The 16,701-nt window shown below is 48.2% G+C and overlaps 1 protein-coding gene across 5 annotated transcripts in view; it reads left to right on the forward strand.

The window, feature by feature from the left end:
• Positions 1-16,701, forward strand: part of Pparg (peroxisome proliferator activated receptor gamma) — a 102,051-nt gene that overhangs the window by 74,077 nt on the left and 11,273 nt on the right. For 3 of the 5 annotated variants that reach the window (XM_090323999.1, XM_090324000.1, XM_090323998.1), the window contains 2 exons: positions 5,406-5,605; positions 15,638-16,339. In XM_090323999.1, coding sequence (XP_090180125.1) covers positions 5,406-5,605; positions 15,638-16,150 — 713 coding nt within the window. In that variant the 3' untranslated portion in view covers positions 16,151-16,339. Of the gene's footprint in view, positions 1-5,405; positions 5,606-15,637; positions 16,341-16,701 lie in introns of those variants that run through there. The other 2 variants (XM_090324001.1, XM_090324002.1) reach the window with 2 other exon arrangements.

Consider the following 16,701-nt stretch of genomic DNA (forward strand, 5'->3'; position numbering starts at 1 on the left):
TTCCTTTCTTTCATGCTTAATGTTAAACACAGTCTCTTGAGCCACTAAACACCTGGCTCTACAACAGAACGACAGCTGACTGTGATTCATTCTTTCTTTCTTCTCCTTTACTCTCTTCAAGTTAATCTGGTAAGAAGAATAGTTCTAGAAGTCAGGCTTCATCTCTATTGACTCTAGTGTATCCGAAAAAATACTTTTTTTGTTCCACCATGCATAGGTGGAAACCATCAAGACATCTGGCAATCAGTCAGTAGTTGGTGACCCTTTAAAAATAGTTTACAGAATTCGAGTTGTTAATATGGGTCAGTTCCTCTAAAGACAAGAATGTGTTCTGAATAGAGCTATCAACAGCCTGCCGGACAGGCTGAGAACAGGGTCCAACTTTCCTCAGTGTTTGACTACATCTGCTTTGTAGCACACTCTACAACTGCAGTCTTTGATTGCAAAAGAATTTGCTGGTTTAATCCCACCCATTTCCTTTTTATATCAAGCCTCATAAAACAACAGGGCAAGTTTTCAAGCCAAGGGCTATATTTTAGGTGATGCAATCCAGTTGCAATAAATTTATTTCATCTTTATGAAGAAATCATTGACTTTGAGGTCATTATCATTGAGATATCCTGGGAAACCATGCCAGCTCTGCTTTTAATGCTATTTATTTCTTGCCTGTCAAAAATTGTCACTTCAAGCCAGGCACTGGTGGCTCACGCCTTAGGAGGCTAAGATCTGAGGAGTTCAAAGCCAGCCTGGGCATGAAAGACCATGAGACTCTTATCTCCAATTAACCAACAGAAAACTGGAAGTGGTGCTGTGACTCAAGTGGAACAGTGTTAGCCTTGCGCTGAGGAGCTCAGGATAGCGCCTAGGTGCAGAGTTCAAGCCCATGACCTACCCCCCCACACCAAAAAAAATTGTCACTTCACATGTTCGTGTGAACTATAATCCCTCGAACTTACAGACACTACACACATAGAATATACTTGGCATCAAATATATTTCCTGTTGTGTACCGGGAAGCATATAATTATAAGCCTAAAATATATCTCTCATAAACTTGAGATCATCATCTTTTGACCTACTTTGACAATTGAATAATTCTGTGGAGATGGGGGACAAGCTTAGCAAGGACTCAGTTCTTGCAAAGACCAGAAAAGAATTATGCATCCTGGCCTCGGACATTTAAGGGGCTCTGCACTTTATGGGCTCCGAGGGTTCTTCCCAGAGTCTATGTTGCCTAGAATCGCCATCCACAGGTACTCCGAGCCTAGCAGCAAAACTTGGCCGTGGAACGGCTTCTAGGAGGTAGCCATAACTTTAAAATTGCATTTCTTCCACTCTCGGGAGGCATCCGTGACCACCGCTCCATGCGCTTGCACCTTTGAAAAATTCTAAAGTAACTCGCAAGGAACCCTAAGAGCTGGGAAAGACTGCTGGGCTCGTTCATCACCTGTGTGGACCAACATCTCCACAGCCCATCGTGGCACAAGGTGCACCCAAACCACTCCCTATGGGCACAAAAGAGGAAGAGGAGAGGAGCTGAGGTCCCACAGAAGGGTCCCCTTCTGACCCTGTAATCCAAGCTACTCAGGAGGTTGAGATCAGGAAAGTTGACAAAACACCCATCTTCACCTATTAACAACAACAACAACAAAACCCACTGGATGCAGAAGTATCCATAGGAGAATCAAGGCCCAGGCAAGACCAAGATGCAAACAGCATTTAGGAGGGTGACCTGGTGATGTTGTCTGCTCTAGAAACATCTACCAGTAATTTGAAAAAGGAAAGAACACGTTACTCTTACATAAAAATAGCTTTGGTGGTAAGATTGCTCCTTCTCTTTAATGAAACTAGAAAATGAGAGTTGTGAGATGTTCGAGGCCTGCAGAGCCTCAAAGTACATAAGCTTCCTTGTGTTATTTGTATGTTTCCTTCAAAAGAGGCGGGTGTGGCTCGGTGGGAGAGCACTGGGCAGCGGGCACAGTGCCCTCTGTTCAATGCCCAAGAGGGCCCAACAGAGGTGGAGGACTCAGCAGGCGGGGAGGAGGGGAAGATAGGCAGACACCATTTCCGGCAGGCTCAGTCTCATTCTTGGACAGTGAACTTAACGTGGAGAATGCCTGCTGCTGGGCCTGGCTTCCCACAATTGCAAACCCGTCCCCTACTTAGACACAACGGAGGTCATTCTTTCATTTTCTGTTGATTTATTATTTTGAAAGTCTGCTTTCGTCTGTCTTCGTAAGTAGACAGTGACTTATTTGTTATGTCCCTACAGTACATGTAAGGTATAGATGGTGTCTTGGAGTTATACCCAGATCCCAAATCAATATGCAGCATTTTTAATGATTTCATGTGCCTGCAGTCCGTGGTTCAGCAACACATCTACTCAGTGTGCAGCGCTGAATCTGTCATAGCTTAGCATGAGTGTTTTGCATGGCGTACTTTTATGCGTTGCATCTTGTGGTGTGTTTATACATTGTATCAAGTAGGCATTTGGAGATTATATCAAACCTCTTCTTCCTGAAGGAGTCCTATCCATTCATTTCACAGTTTTGTGGGTTTGTTTGTTTTTTAACCAAGATACAGGAGTTCTCTGTGAATGTTTTTACTCTCTATGTGTGTGTGTGTGTGTGTGTGTGTGTGTGTGTGTGTGTGTGTGTGTGTGTGTGAGTTGTGGGGTTTGAACTCTGGGCCTGGGCACTGTCCCTGAGCTCTTCAGCTCAAGGCTACCACCCTACCCCTTGAGCCACAGTGCCACTTCCAGTTTTCTAGTGGTTAATTGGAGATAAGAGTCTCACAGTCTTTCGTGCCCAGGCTGGCTTTGAACTGCAATTCTCAGATCTCAGTCTTCTGAGTAGCTAGGATTACAGGCGTGAGCCACCACACCCCACTTGTTTTTACTTTTATTTACTCATTGATTTTCACATTTCCAGAGTAGCATTGCACATACAGCACAGGCTCCATCCCTGTGAGCCCCACGCCCACCCCTAGGAGATTCATTATCCACTAAAAACCAAATGGCAGCCTTCTGGGAGATGCTGAGGGTCACAGGTTCTAGACCCCTGTGCAACAGACAGGATGCGCTTGCTTAAAAAAAAAAAAAGAAAAAAGAAAAGCAGAGCATGTTCCCAGGTACTGCGTGTTACAGACATTCGGAGAATTTTATAACTAAAATTAGAGCTGAAAGAAGGAAGCTCTAGCTCATGCTGAGGACCAGAGACGTTAGGTAACATTCTAGAAACCACAGAGCTGGTTTGTCACCAAGCCACGGAGGATGATGGCAGGCCACTGCCTTCCACGAGTCCCTGCCCTGTGACTCTGTGATCGGGGTCACATTGTCTGCTAGCTGATGCACTAGCCACACACAGTGGGAAATGGCCGCATGGTAAATGGGCATCTCCACCTCTTCTGCCTCCAAGCTCAAACCTCAGACTCCTTGGAACCCACATGGCCTCCACCCCGTCCTGCCTTGCTCCAAGTCTGCAGCCAGAGGCAGGAAACAGCTGGGTACGGGCTGGTTCCATCCCAGGCACTGACACAAAGCACTGAATTCGGAACCCCAGATGGAGAGGCAGAGTGAGAGGAGGACAGGCTTCAGGTTTGTGCTGTATCTGTGTGTTTGGAGGCAGAGCACAAGCAGCCTGCGTGCACTCCTGTGGGGGGGGGGTGTCTCACCGCCTTGCCAGACATGGGTTCCAAAGCGGGGGCACAGTTGGCTTTTGCTCCTTAAAAAAAAAATACACGCCATTGGGGCTGGGAGTTTGGCCTAGTGGTTGAGTGCTTGCCTAGCATGCACGAAAACCCAGATTCGATTCCTCAGTACCACATACATAGAAAAAGCCAGAAGTGGTGCTGTGGCTCAAGTGGTAGAGCTCTAGCCTTGAGAAAGTCCAAGGACAGTGCTCAGACCCTGAGCTCAAGTCCAGGACTAGGGGAAAAAATACAAGCTAGAGACTGGTGGCTCACACCTGTCATCCTAGCTACTTGGAAGGCTAAGATCTGAGGATCACAGTTCAAAGCCAGCCCAGGCAAGAAAAAAAAAAAAAAAAGTCCATGAGACTCTCAATCTCTAGTTAACCACCAAAACGTCAGAAGTGGAATGAGATTCAAGTGATAGAGCTTGAGCCTTGAGCACAAGAGCTCAAGGACAGAGACTCGACCTCGAGTTCAATCCTCAGGACCAATGCACACACACAAATGTATATAAAAATGTTTGTTTCCTCTATGACTGCAGGTTTATGTTGTTTGCAAATGTAAAAGCCCACTAAACAGGATGCATTTTTTTCATCACTTTCCTGACCCTCTGAGGTGTAAAAATGCTAAACCCGCCTATGTAACTAGTTGCATTAACAGTTAATGAATGCTAAATTAATAGTACAATCCCTTAACGCTATAGGTAATTTTTTAATGAGAACAAATTTGCACAAAATTGTGATTCTTTAATTTTTGGAACATTTATTCAGACTCTAGCAGAAGGATTTTGGTTTCATGTCTCCTAATTCAAAAGTCCTCGTTAGAGGTGCTGGGAGCATAGCTTTGTGGTAGAGTACTTGCCTAGCATGCAAGACCTGGGTTCAATTCCTCAGTACCACTAAAATAACAAATGTTTTCCCTCCCAGCCTCTGCCTGACTCTCGGCTCTTCTTCGTTCTTGTCCCTTTTAGTTTCCTCTGCTTTCACACTTCCTTGCCCCCTAGGGAAGCCAAAGGTTAGGCATTATTGCATGGTAAGAGTCAGGAGACTAAAGCTGGCTTCTCTCCACTGAATGTAAACGTTGTCTGGCCTAATAAGTGAAATAAAACACTGCCCCTGTGCCCCTACAACCAGGACAGAGCAGAGCGGGTACACCCGGAGAGCCAGGCCCCGTACCATGCCTTGTTGAACTCTTGAAACACGGGGTGGTTCTTCTTCTGGTGCGTCTGTCCAGCCATGTGTCACGAGACTCCAAGATACATCAGACATGGTTCAGTGGTAGGGTGAGTAGGTATGCAAAGTAAATACAGCACCATGTGAAAATTGTTGTCCCTGAAGTAGCGTATTAAGAGCAAGAAGTCATTACCCGCACTTGAAAGCCTCCTAAAGAAAGTGACATTGGAATTGAGTCTTGAGGAATAAGTAGGAGTATCTCTCAATTGTTGCATGTTTAAATAAACATATCTTCCTCCTTTCACTAAACAAATGCTTTGGCCTTCCTGGCAGGATCAGACATTACAACTTTTAAGTAAGGAAGTGAACAATTCAGCTTTGGCTTATTGTCTGTGCTACCGCCCTGAAAGAAGGTGGTGGATAGAAACCAGGCCTTGAGTGGCAGGGGATGGTGGGGAGGGGCGGGTGGGAACCGGGCTGGGGCTGGAGCTTTGGGAGCCATGGTGATTCACTGACAACCCTGTCCTTTCTCCGCCTCCTCAGCCATCAGGTTTGGGCGGATGCCGCAGGCCGAGAAGGAAAAGCTGTTGGCTGAGATCTCCAGTGATATGGACCAGCTGAATCCAGAGTCAGCCGACCTCCGGGCCCTGGCCAAGCATCTGTATGACTCATACATAAAGTCCTTCCCGCTGACCAAGGCCAAGGCGAGGGCCATCTTGACAGGAAAGACCACGGACAAATCAGTTAGTTCTCTTCTGCTGTCTTGGGGGTGGGGGAGGCGGGAGGGGGGCAGAGGATTCGCCGTGTTTCAGCCATGCAGGCTGGGTCTGAAATGCAGGAAATGGCTTCAGATGGGATAAGTTAACATTGTTTTGAGAAAAGTAAGTGTTCTGTGTTGCCATGGAATCTTTGAGATTAATGGGAGAATGCACAGGACATAGCGCTGTGGCTGAGTGACACAGCGCTAGCCTTGAGGGGAAAAGCTCAGGGACAGTGCCCAGGCCCCGCGTTCAAGCCCCATGACCGACTAAAACAATGACAACAAAACTATAAGAGAATGCACAGGGGGCTGGGAGTTTGGCCTAGTGGTAGAGTGCTTGCCTAGCATGCATGAAGACCCGGGTTCGATTCCTCAGTACCTCACATACATAGCAAAAAGCCGGAAGTGGTGCTGAGGCTCAAGTGGTAGCCTTGAGAAAGTCCAAGGACATTGCTCAAGCCCTGAGCTCAAGCCCAGGACTGGCAAAAAAAAAAAAGAGAGAATGCACAGGTCATCTGAATGTTAAGGAGTGAACATGAAGCCCTGTCATGCAACTGCCTGCTCTCAGAATCTACTCCTTATTTTTTTTTTTTCTAAGCAGGAAAATAACTGAGCACAACCACAGCCAAGCATTCAGGCAGCTGGAAGGAGCCTGAGCCAGGCGTGGAAAAGGCATGCCCATGCTTTGAACTGTCAGAAATAGCAACCCACTCCTACAGAGTTTATCCTGGGTGTAAAACCACATTAGGAAGGGCTGAGAGTTTGGCCTAGTAGTAGAGTGCTTGCCTAGCATGCACAAAGGCCCAGGTTCAATTCCTCAGTACCAAATACATAGAAAAGAGCCAGAAGTGGTGCTGTGGCTCAAGTGGTAGAGCTCTAGCCTTGAGAAAGCCCAAGGACAGTGCTCAGGCCCTGAGCTCAAGGCCCAGGACTGGCAAACACACACATACATTGGGAAGTACTTTGCTGTATAGCCTTTCTGTCCTGGTCACGCGTGGTTTTTATTTCTGGGAGCCCAGAGTGTCTCCCCAGGGTTCTCGGGCACTGTGCCTACCCTAGCTGTGTGTGCTGGAGGTTGTGGTGTCGGCATTGGGGCCCCAGGCCTGCTGAACTTGTGCACTAAAGCCAGCTGCATCCCCAGCTTTCGGATGGCTCCTTACCATGCCTGCAGCTTCCGACACTTAGAGGGGTTGTAAAGGTTCTTAAGTTTTCCAGGAAGCAGAGCTCTTATCGGGCCAAAGGCCAAGCACACAGCCTGCACTCATATTAAAAGGTAACAAGCGTGCCTGATGATAGTGGTTCATGCCTATAATCCTACTCAGGAGGCTCAGATCTGAAGACCATGGTTCAGAGCTAGCCAGGGCAGGAAAGTCCATGACACTCCAATTAACTCCCAGTACACTGGAAGCAGTGCTGTGGCTCAAAGTGGTAGAGCCTTAGCCTTGAGCAAAAGAGCTCCTGGACAGAGCCCTGGCCCTGAGTTCAAGCTCCACGAGAAAAAGGAGGCGGGGGGTGGGGGGCAAACTGTCCTTGTGTTCTGGTCCCCATTCTGCCATGGGCTGGCAGGGTGACAGGGGCCTCTGGCAGGGTGGTTGCTACCTCAGTTGGTGATGTCGGTGGTCTGAGCGTCCTGAAAGCCCTGCACACAGATTGTCAGGGACCCACCCCCAAGCCAGGCCATGTGTGACTTTCAACACACTCGGTTACATCCTAAGGGACCGTCATTACCTTTCGGAATATTTTGCTGGCTACCTTCAAGTTCTTTTTCCTTCTAACTAACCTATTTAGTAAGAGTGAGGTCCAGAGCCACGTAGGAAAGTCGAACGTCCTTCTCACAAAAGAGATTGTTAATGTGCTATACCCGTGACACACCTGCCTCCCGTGCCGGCCATTGCAAAACAGCTCTGCTGCGCATTCTTTACATTCAAGCCACAGGGCCATCTCCACACGGCAGCTCCTGTTATTTATTGGTATCTTCTTCTTACAGGCAGGGAAGCTGAGGTCTAGAGAGGTGAGATCTTTTGTCCTAAGACCCTGTGGCAGGCATGTGGAAGGACAAGGGCGCAGTGCAGGCTTTTGACACCTGGCGCAGAATGTTCTCAGCACGGCAGTCCCTCGGGACCTCCGTCCCCAGATGCTTTCCCTTGGCCAGCAGTGACATTCACTGCCGGGGCACGTGGAAAGTCTGGGTGTGCTTATCTTCTGTGAATGTATAAGACCCCCGTGGCTCCAGACACCTGGGCATCCCAAGACACTCATGGTCCAGACACTTTTTTATCTCGTGTTGTTGTGGTCATGAGTCACAGGGACCAGACAGCTGCTGCCTTCCGAGGAGACAGGACCAGGGGTCAAATGGGAGTGCGGACCTGTAATTTGTTTCATCCCCAGATAGAGAAGGGAAGTGAACACCTAGAGCAAATGGCAGCAGCTGCTTGGAGCAGTGTGGGGAGAACCGGAAGGAGGCCATGGTAGCTCGCAGCCCTGGGCCCTGAGCCGCCTACTTTTCCCTGCACTGAGTCCTCACCTCTCCCCTCTGGCACACACCTGCTGCCATTCTGCCCGCAAGCCCTGTAGATTTCATAGTGTCTAAATGCTAGGAGGAAGACAAGGGACCAAAGAAATGCCGAGAGTCAAGAAGTTAAATGTCCAACTCACCTCCGTCTTTGTTCTGAAATACACAAGTCACTGCAAATCACTTTCAAATCCCATCCCAGGTGAGTCGCTGGCTCTAAATCCGTGAGTAAAAATAAGATTGGAGGCTCTTTCTGGCAAAAAAAAAAATGGCTATTCAATTATTTTAAGAGAAAAGGCCAAAAAGAAAAAAAAAACTTGATTTTAAGCTTCTCAGAGTTCAGAGACCAAGTGTTTGCCAGGCCACCCCGCACAGGCACCCATAGGAACTCAAACTGTATTTGTTTAATTGAATTAAAAACTGTTGGCAATGTCCTTTGAATTTCTGGACTTTCAGCAGAGGACTTCTCACTAAGTCAGTATTTGCTCACCAAACAGGACATCCTTGGCTGATCTAGACAGTGGCGGATTTGCCTCTGGTTAGGGTCTAGAACAAGAAACAGACACTGAGCCAAATTCAAATAATCCATTCGCTGATTACACAAAACTGAGATCGGATTGTTTGGTGCTGTCTTTTCTCCTTATCTTGCAAAATCAAATTAAGCACCAGTGGAAAGAAATAACTCAGAGAGGGATCTGGGAGGGGGTGAGGGGGGAAACCCCAAATGTTATTTCCAATGAGATTTGTTCTTTATCTTCACGGTCATATTATTCATTTGATAGCATCTATCTCTGGGCTGTTATGCTATCTCTTGGCTGAGGCCCTAGAGACTTAAGATTTGTGTTGATAGGAGAAGTTGTGCTGAAGGCTTGGCTTCTCCAGAGGGTGGGGATGAGAGCTGCAGCCTGACTAGGGGCTGTGTGTGAGACAGCGTAAAACCCACTGTTGAGGCCCATCTCTAACTTAGCTTTGCTTTGGCCAGGCCTGGGGTTAGGCCCTCAGCAAAGGGAATGACCAGTTACCCAGGACCTTGGAATAAGGAAATGACTGGACTAAAGAGGCCATTCTTAAATTTTATCTCACTGTTCATTTCACCTTAACCGACCCGGGACACGCCAGCTGCCTCCTCAGCCTGTGCCTCTAGGCCAGTGAGCTAGGGTCCCCAGCTTCACTTCCTTCTCCTGTATCTCATTTCCTAGGGCCATTTGCAGCTGTTCACTACAGGCACACAAAATGCCCCTGCGCCTCCTGTCCACCTCATCACATCTCACCCTCCATTTTCAGCCTGCCCAGCAGAATGAGAACTGGGAATTCTGGACTCAGCACCGTTAGGAACAATGAACCTTCTCACCACTGGCAGGGTAGAAGTAGCCGTCCCCACCCCTTCTTTCCCCACCCCCGGAGTGGCTTGTTCCAGCCATAGCCCCTGCCTGCCAGAGCCCCTTCTCAGCCCTGGAAGCTGAAGGCAGTGTGATAACTAAATCGACTCTGCTAACCATTCTGTGCAGTGACCACTCTGGGTGGCACGTGATGCCATGCTTACTGATGAAAATAAACAGGATGATTTAAAAAAAAAATAACAAACCATTCTCACTGCCGTGGTTTGTCATGAAACAATATGTAGAAGTAGGGAGGGGAAAAAAGAAAAACCCTTGTCGCGCTCGCCAACTCTGCACTCATATCTCAGCGATGGTGGGGCCCTGGCTGCGCGCGCGCGCTCTCTCTCTCTCTCTCTCTCTCTCTCTCTCTCTCTCTCTCTCTCTCTCTCTCTCTCTCTCTCTCTCTCTCTCTCTCTCTCTCTCTCTCTCTGAAATAGAACATTTTCTTTGGCGTCTGTTAGACTCCAGAGTCCAGGCATCACTGTGTTTATGATGGGACATGTGGAGTTGCTGCCCCTCCCCTGACAAGAGCCCACTGGGGTCTTCAAGAAAGTGGTCATTCCCCACGGTGTGTGAAACAAGAGACGGCAGGGCAGGGAAGCCACCTGTGCACGCAGCCATCGCAGAAGCCTGTCTCTCAACCCCACACAGCAAAGCAAAAGGTGTTCTCTCTCTCTCTCCACGTGAGGTGGAATCTGCTGAGAAGAAGACCATGGCGGGGAGCCTAGAGGAGAGGGGCCCCATGAGTGCTAAGTAGTTCATGGCTGATGGAGAGGGTCAACTCCTGGGAACAGCCATGGTTCTGTCAGCATCCATCAGTTCTCTCATGGCTAAAATCATCAGGAATGGCATAGGTATAACGTACTTGAACTAGTAGAGTTCTCTCAAGAATAAGCAGAATATTCTGGGGCAGGAGAGAGAGCTCAGTAGTAAAGCATTTGTCCAACATGTGTATGGCTCTGGATTTCATCCTTAGCAAATAATAATAATAATAATAATAATAATAATAATACCGTTCAGGAAGAAAGCACACGGGGTCACCCCCCCCCCTTCCTGTGGTTGAACTAAGCCAATGCCTTTTTCCACTGACTTACTGGCTGACAAAGATGATTTTTTTTTTTTTGCCAGTCCTGGGCTTGAGCTCAGGGCCTGAGCACTGTCCTTGGGCTTTTTCAAGGCTAGAGCTCTACCACTTGAGCCTCAGCACCACTTCCGGCTTTTTTCTATGTATGTGGTACTGAGGAATCGAACCCGGGTCTTCATGCATGCTAGGCAAGCACTTTAACCACTAGGCCAAACTCCCGGCCCCTGATTTTTTTTTTAAAGATGCTTATATGCTTGTTCATTTCAGTGTGAATAACTCTTGTTAGGCTTTCATTCGTTTGTCTTAGACCTCTAAATCTATGTGGGGAAACAATTGCATCTGACAGTCTTTCAAACGTAAGCACTGGGTGGGCTGTGCTAGGAGACGCAAGTCCACGAGTTCAGCCCCCATCCCTGCGGGCTTTGCCCTCCAGCCCCAGTGCCTTCCAGAACAGTGAGCTTTCTTGGAAGGAGAGAAGTAGAGACGCTGTGTGGCGAGTGTGAGGATGGGAGCTGGGCTGGTTCGAGGTCAGGCTTGCTCTTAAGCTTTGGCAACGACTCCTGGCTTCAGTTTATCCAAACTCAGGGGCGAAGTGTGATTTCTACCAATCCCAGAGCTCTCAACTTGGGTGGAACAGTAGCTGAGGGAACCAAACCAGGCCGCTTAGCATTAAGGTAAGGAAGAGGACTGAGTATGTCCACCATGAGGAAAGGCCCGCCGGAAGTTTAAAAAGGAAGAAGGAAGCAGAGGGATGGGCCCTGAGCGCGAATCCCTTTCTTCCTGGAGAAACCTGACTACCTGGCCAGCCCCGCCGCCAGGAACTCCCCCTCCTGGCTAGCTTTGGCTCTGACAAGTTTCCAGGTGGGCTCTTAAAAGGGTGCAGGCAATGCGTATATACCAGCCTCCACTGAGAAATCAGCCAGAGTAACCTGGGCTTCTTTAGCTGAGCTTCCTCATTCAGCTCCTATAGTTTACTATTCAAAAGGAGCTTTAAACCTAAAAATCTTTGACCTAATTCTTTTTTTTTTTTTTTTGGTTGATTATGGGACTTGAACTCGGCCTGGGTGCTAGCCCTGAGCTCTTCAACTCAAAGTTACCGCCCCACCCCTTGAGCCACAGCGCCACTTCCAGTTTTCTGGTGATTAATTGGAAATAAGAGTCTCATGGAGGGGCCGGGAGTTTGGCCTAGTGGTAGAGTGCTTGCCTAGCATGCACGAAGACCCGGGTTCAATTCCTCGGTACCACATACATAGAAAAGAAGCCAGAAGTGGTGCTAAGGCTCAAGTGGTAGAGCTCTAGCCTTGAGAAAGTCCAAGGACAGTGCTCCGGCCCTGAGCCCCAAGCCCAGGGCTGGCAAAAAAAAAAAAAGAGTCTCATGGACTTTAGTGCCCTGGCTGGCTCTCGATCCTCATATCTCAGCCTCCTGAGTAGCTAGGAGGACAGGAATGAGCCACCGTGCCTAGATGACCTAATTCTTCCTGTAATGAAGATATTAAAATTGGATTCCTAGAGGTCAGTGGTAAAAGATGTGGTTAACTTTCAGAAAGCCATGGGTGCAACAGTGGTACCTTCAATAGAGAAGTGAGGGAGGGAGAGAGGGAGAGCTTTTCTTGCTCTCCCTCATTTACCACTAAGCCCATTCCCCCATCATCTATCTGTTGCATACAGAAGGAATGCCACAGATTTATAACTAAGTTTCATCATCCATAGACCCATTCCCTGATTACCATGCTGGTTTTGATACATGGAACTATTTTTTAATCAAAGTATATCAAAATAAAATTAGATCAAGTGGATCTCTCCAAGAAAAGTTGATTTTCCACTACAGAGACCATTGGCTTTCCTGGAGAAAGCTGTGTCCGCTCCACCTTTCTGCACCCATACTTGTCTTGCCCTGCCCTTCTCAGGAGACAAAACATCACAGCAGCAAAATAGCCACAAGCAGACTCCCTCTGAGCCAAAGAAGCTTAGGCCCAGAGACCCCCTTGCCACAGAGTCCTGCCCTGCCCCGCGAGAGTCTGAGCTATTTTCTTCTCATCATCATTTTTCTTAGCGAAGGCCCCTACCAGCGTATGCATATCAGAACCCACAAAACCTGCATCCACTCCTGGGTATGTTCTACTTATAAATAAGCTTGCTTGCTTCCTGTTAAGAAAGGATGCTTATCTAATTTGGATGCTGTATCAGCAAATAGCACCTCGCTAGTCTCACGCTGTTAGCAAGAGAAGGGCAGATCACCGCTTACTGTAAGGCGGAGAGAAACAGAAACGTGACTGCGGTAAGCAGTGCAGTATGGAAGGCAGAATACTGTACCAGGAGGGTCCCACTGAGGCCGCAGGCTGCTCACCTAGGCAAGCTCTACCTTCTAGCTAGGTTGGAGGATGAGAAGGTCGCATGGGAATCAAAGACGGGGGCAGTGGTGGGAGGCGGGGCTGGTGACTGCCTGACCAGGGGCTCACCCTTGCAGATGACTGACAAATGACAGAGTCACCCAAAAGTGGAAAGAAAGAATCCACAGTGAAACCCACACTATCAGATGTGACTAACAAAAACTTATCTGCTGTCCATTTGCATGCCCTCTACCCAGAATTATAACCTGCCAGTTCCTTACTTTTTTTTCCCCCCAGTAATTCTGAAAGGTTTTCTTTTCTTCTCCCCCACCTCACCCCTCCCCTCCCCACCCCATCAAAAGCAAAACTGGCCTGGCTTGGCATGACGGTGGGGTGGCTGACTTCTTTCTCTGTCCTTCAATGTTTACGGCCAGGAAATCCTGCCCAACATCGATTGCCAAGGGGTTAAAGTCACATTGTTGTTAAAGTAGGAGAGAAAATTAGCAGGATTTGTGCCCTGTATTCAACTATCCCAGAGTTTCAAAAACAGGAACCTGGGGCTTCATATGAGGGGACAGGGGAAGTGGAGAGAAGAGTCACGCGGGTGAGGTATCGGGCACAGTTCCAGATAAACTGCTTAAGTGGAAGTGGAAGAATTTGGTGCATGTGCTCTGGGCCAAGAACCCACATGGCTGAGCAGAAGCTCGTGGGAAAGTCGCAGGGGACAGGCACAGGCTGGCGAGCCAGCTTGGGTTTTGTTTTGTTTGTTTGTCTCCCATTACTAACACCAACCTTGAAAGTGAGAGAGGGACAGGATCAAAATGTCTGGGAAATCCAGCTGGCTCCAGGCAGACTTGAAGTGTTCGAGCCCCCAGGCACCCCTGCTTGGGGTCCTCACATCACCTCTGAGGGGACTTGGCTGAAGGGAGTTTGAAATTGGGTGTGGGCTGGAATATCCGCTCAGCGTCTGAGAGTGCCAGAGTGGATTGCTGGGTGCAGAGCAGGCATGGCAAGCCCAGCCTGGGTCTTCACAAACCAGTCTGCCCTAACCTCTAACCTCAGCACCTCAGCCGAAGTAAATTTGACTGGTGCTCAGAGTGCATGCGTGTGCACACAGGCGTAAGTCTGTACATAACAGTCCTGCTGAACCCCTATGTACACAAACACAGGGCCACTGCTCCCGAAAAAAGCAACCAGAATCTCCCCTAGAGACGAGACAGGGCAGATGACTTTGGCCCGCAAACCTGTTAGCCACAGACACAAAGTAAGAACCTTCCGTTCCAACCGTGGCAGTTGCATGCTTACTTTGCCTTGATATGTGCCTAGGCCAGCACCAGGGCTTGAACTCAGGGTCTTGTGATCTCTTTCTCATAGCTGGTGCTCTACCGCTTGAGCCAGGCTTCCTGCCCATCTTTGTTCCTTGTTAACCAGAGATAAAGCGTTTCTTAGACTTTTCTGGCCAGACTGGCTTTGAACTATGATCCTCAGATCTCAGGCCTCTGAGTAGCTAGGATTACAGGTGTGAGCCACTGGCACATATTTATATCTGTCCTTGAACAGGATTAAGTGTTGGCTGTTTCTAGAGTGAGCTGTGCCCAACACGAATGGAATATTAGCCTCTCTCTTCCTAGACAGAGTGTGGTTGATTCTAGCAAAGGAAATGAGAGGGAAAGAATTTCACAACCAACAGAACTTATTTTTGAAAACCACCTGTTGTGAATGTGAGTAATTGGTGCATATATTTTATTGCCTGGCTAACTCATAAGGACAGTATTTAACAAATGAAAATGAGTTCAGAGTTTGGTATAGAGTGATAAAGTACTTGCCTAGAATCCTTGAGACTCTGGGTTCAATTCCCAGCACCACAAATAGTAATGAAAGTTCCACACCACTTTTATTTTGTTGCTTTTGGTAGTGTTTACTCACAGACCCTTCTATGTCTGCCTTTCCTGAAACAGATGGCTTCCAGAGCATTCAAAAAGAAACAGACATTTTCTTGGCTCAAGATCTGTAATCTGCTTTCAGGGTGACTTTTATGGTGGAATATATTTTATGTGTACACTGCATTTCATTTGCAGTCGAGTAGATTGAATCTAAAAGGTGACTTTTACATTCAAGTGAGTCTTTCCAGTCCTTGAGTTGCCACAATAATTATTTTCTTCAAGAAGTCTAAACCTGTATTTTGCTGAAAGCTGAGATGCAAACAACAGATTTTGCATTGCTTTAAAAATTAAACAGACATCTTTTAGGTACAGTATTACATGTACATGTTGAAAGAAACAGCCCAAACAATTACATCATATTTGATCCTAGAAATAACCAAGGTAAATGAGAAGAATTTCCTCTTTTGGTCAGTTGTGGGGTGTGGACTCTGGGCCTGGGTGCTGTCCCTGAGCTCTTCAGCTCAAGGCTACTGCCCTACCCCTGGAGCCACAGCACCACTTCTGGTTTTCTGTGGTTAATTAGAGATAAGAGTCTTGTGTTCTTTAGTGCCCAGGCTGGCTTTGAACCTCGATCCTCAGATCTCAGCCTCCTGAGTCGCTAGGATGACAGGCGTGAGCCACTGTGCCCGGCTAAGAATTTCCTCCTGATTGACCTTGTTCCACTTTAAAGGCGTGAGACAGAGGCAGAGGCGGGAGTTAGGGTGTTATCTGTCAGCTGGGGATACGCTGTTCCCCACTCAGCCCCCTTTCTCCTGTTCTGTCCGCAGCCCTACGTCATCTACGACATGAACTCCTTAATGATGGGGGAAGACAAAATCAAGTTCAAGCTCATCACCCCGCTGCAGGAGCCCAGCAAGGAGGTGGCCATCCGTATCTTCCAGGGCTCTCAGTTCCGCTCCGTGGAGGCGGTGCAGGAGATCACCGAGTACGCCAAGAGCATCCCCGGGTTTGTGAACCTTGACTTGAACGACCAAGTGACTCTGCTCAAATACGGCGTCCACGAGATCATCTACACCATGCTGGCCTCCCTGATGAATAAAGACGGGGTTCTCATCTCGGAGGGCCAAGGCTTCATGACCAGGGAATTCCTCAAGAGCCTGCGCAAGCCCTTCGGTGACTTTATGGAGCCCAAGTTCGAGTTTGCTGTGAAGTTCAATGCACTGGAATTAGATGACAGCGACTTGGCCATCTTCATCGCCGTCATCATCCTCAGCGGAGGTAAGGGCGCCATCCGTGGCCTGTCGGGGACGGGTGGCCCGTGGCCGGACGGCCAGCTTTGACTCTGCTGGGCGGTCACACCCCCTAAGTGTGTTCTTCTGGCATGAAATGCTAACAGGTGTTGCTACGAGCCACACAGATACCAAACCCAGAACCCCACAGGTTCTTGCCAAAGGAAGACTAGGGGAAACTTTCTCCAGGCTCTTTTCTTTTCTCCAGCTGACATTTGCCCCCTTTGCATTTTTCTTCAAGGTCTTTCTCCTTTCCTTCCCAGAAAGCCAAACTAATCTTTAGTTCCTGTAAGAAATGACACGTGCCACTTAGCTTTCGATGCCCAAGGAGAAGGCACAGCTAAGCATTTGGGGTCCAGTTGTTCCCCTCCCCACTCTGAACTGGGGTTCCATATCAGGAATGGAGGGGGTGTCCTCTGACCCCTGCCTCCTCCCCCATGGCACAGGACAGAGCTGAGTGATTTAACCATTCATAGAAATGTAACCTTGCAGGTACATGATCTAATTCTACTAAGCCAACCATTACTTCCAATTGCCCCTCACACGTTTCTGGGTAGCATCAGAGAAAGTTTTGCTCTCATCCTTGGATGAAGTGTTTGAAA

The sequence above is a fragment of the Megascapheus bottae genome, chromosome 33, assembly GCF_031878675.1.
Source record: "Megascapheus bottae isolate mThoBot1 chromosome 33, mThoBot2.hap1, whole genome shotgun sequence".
In the NCBI taxonomy this organism is placed as follows: Eukaryota; Metazoa; Chordata; class Mammalia; order Rodentia; family Geomyidae; genus Megascapheus; species Megascapheus bottae.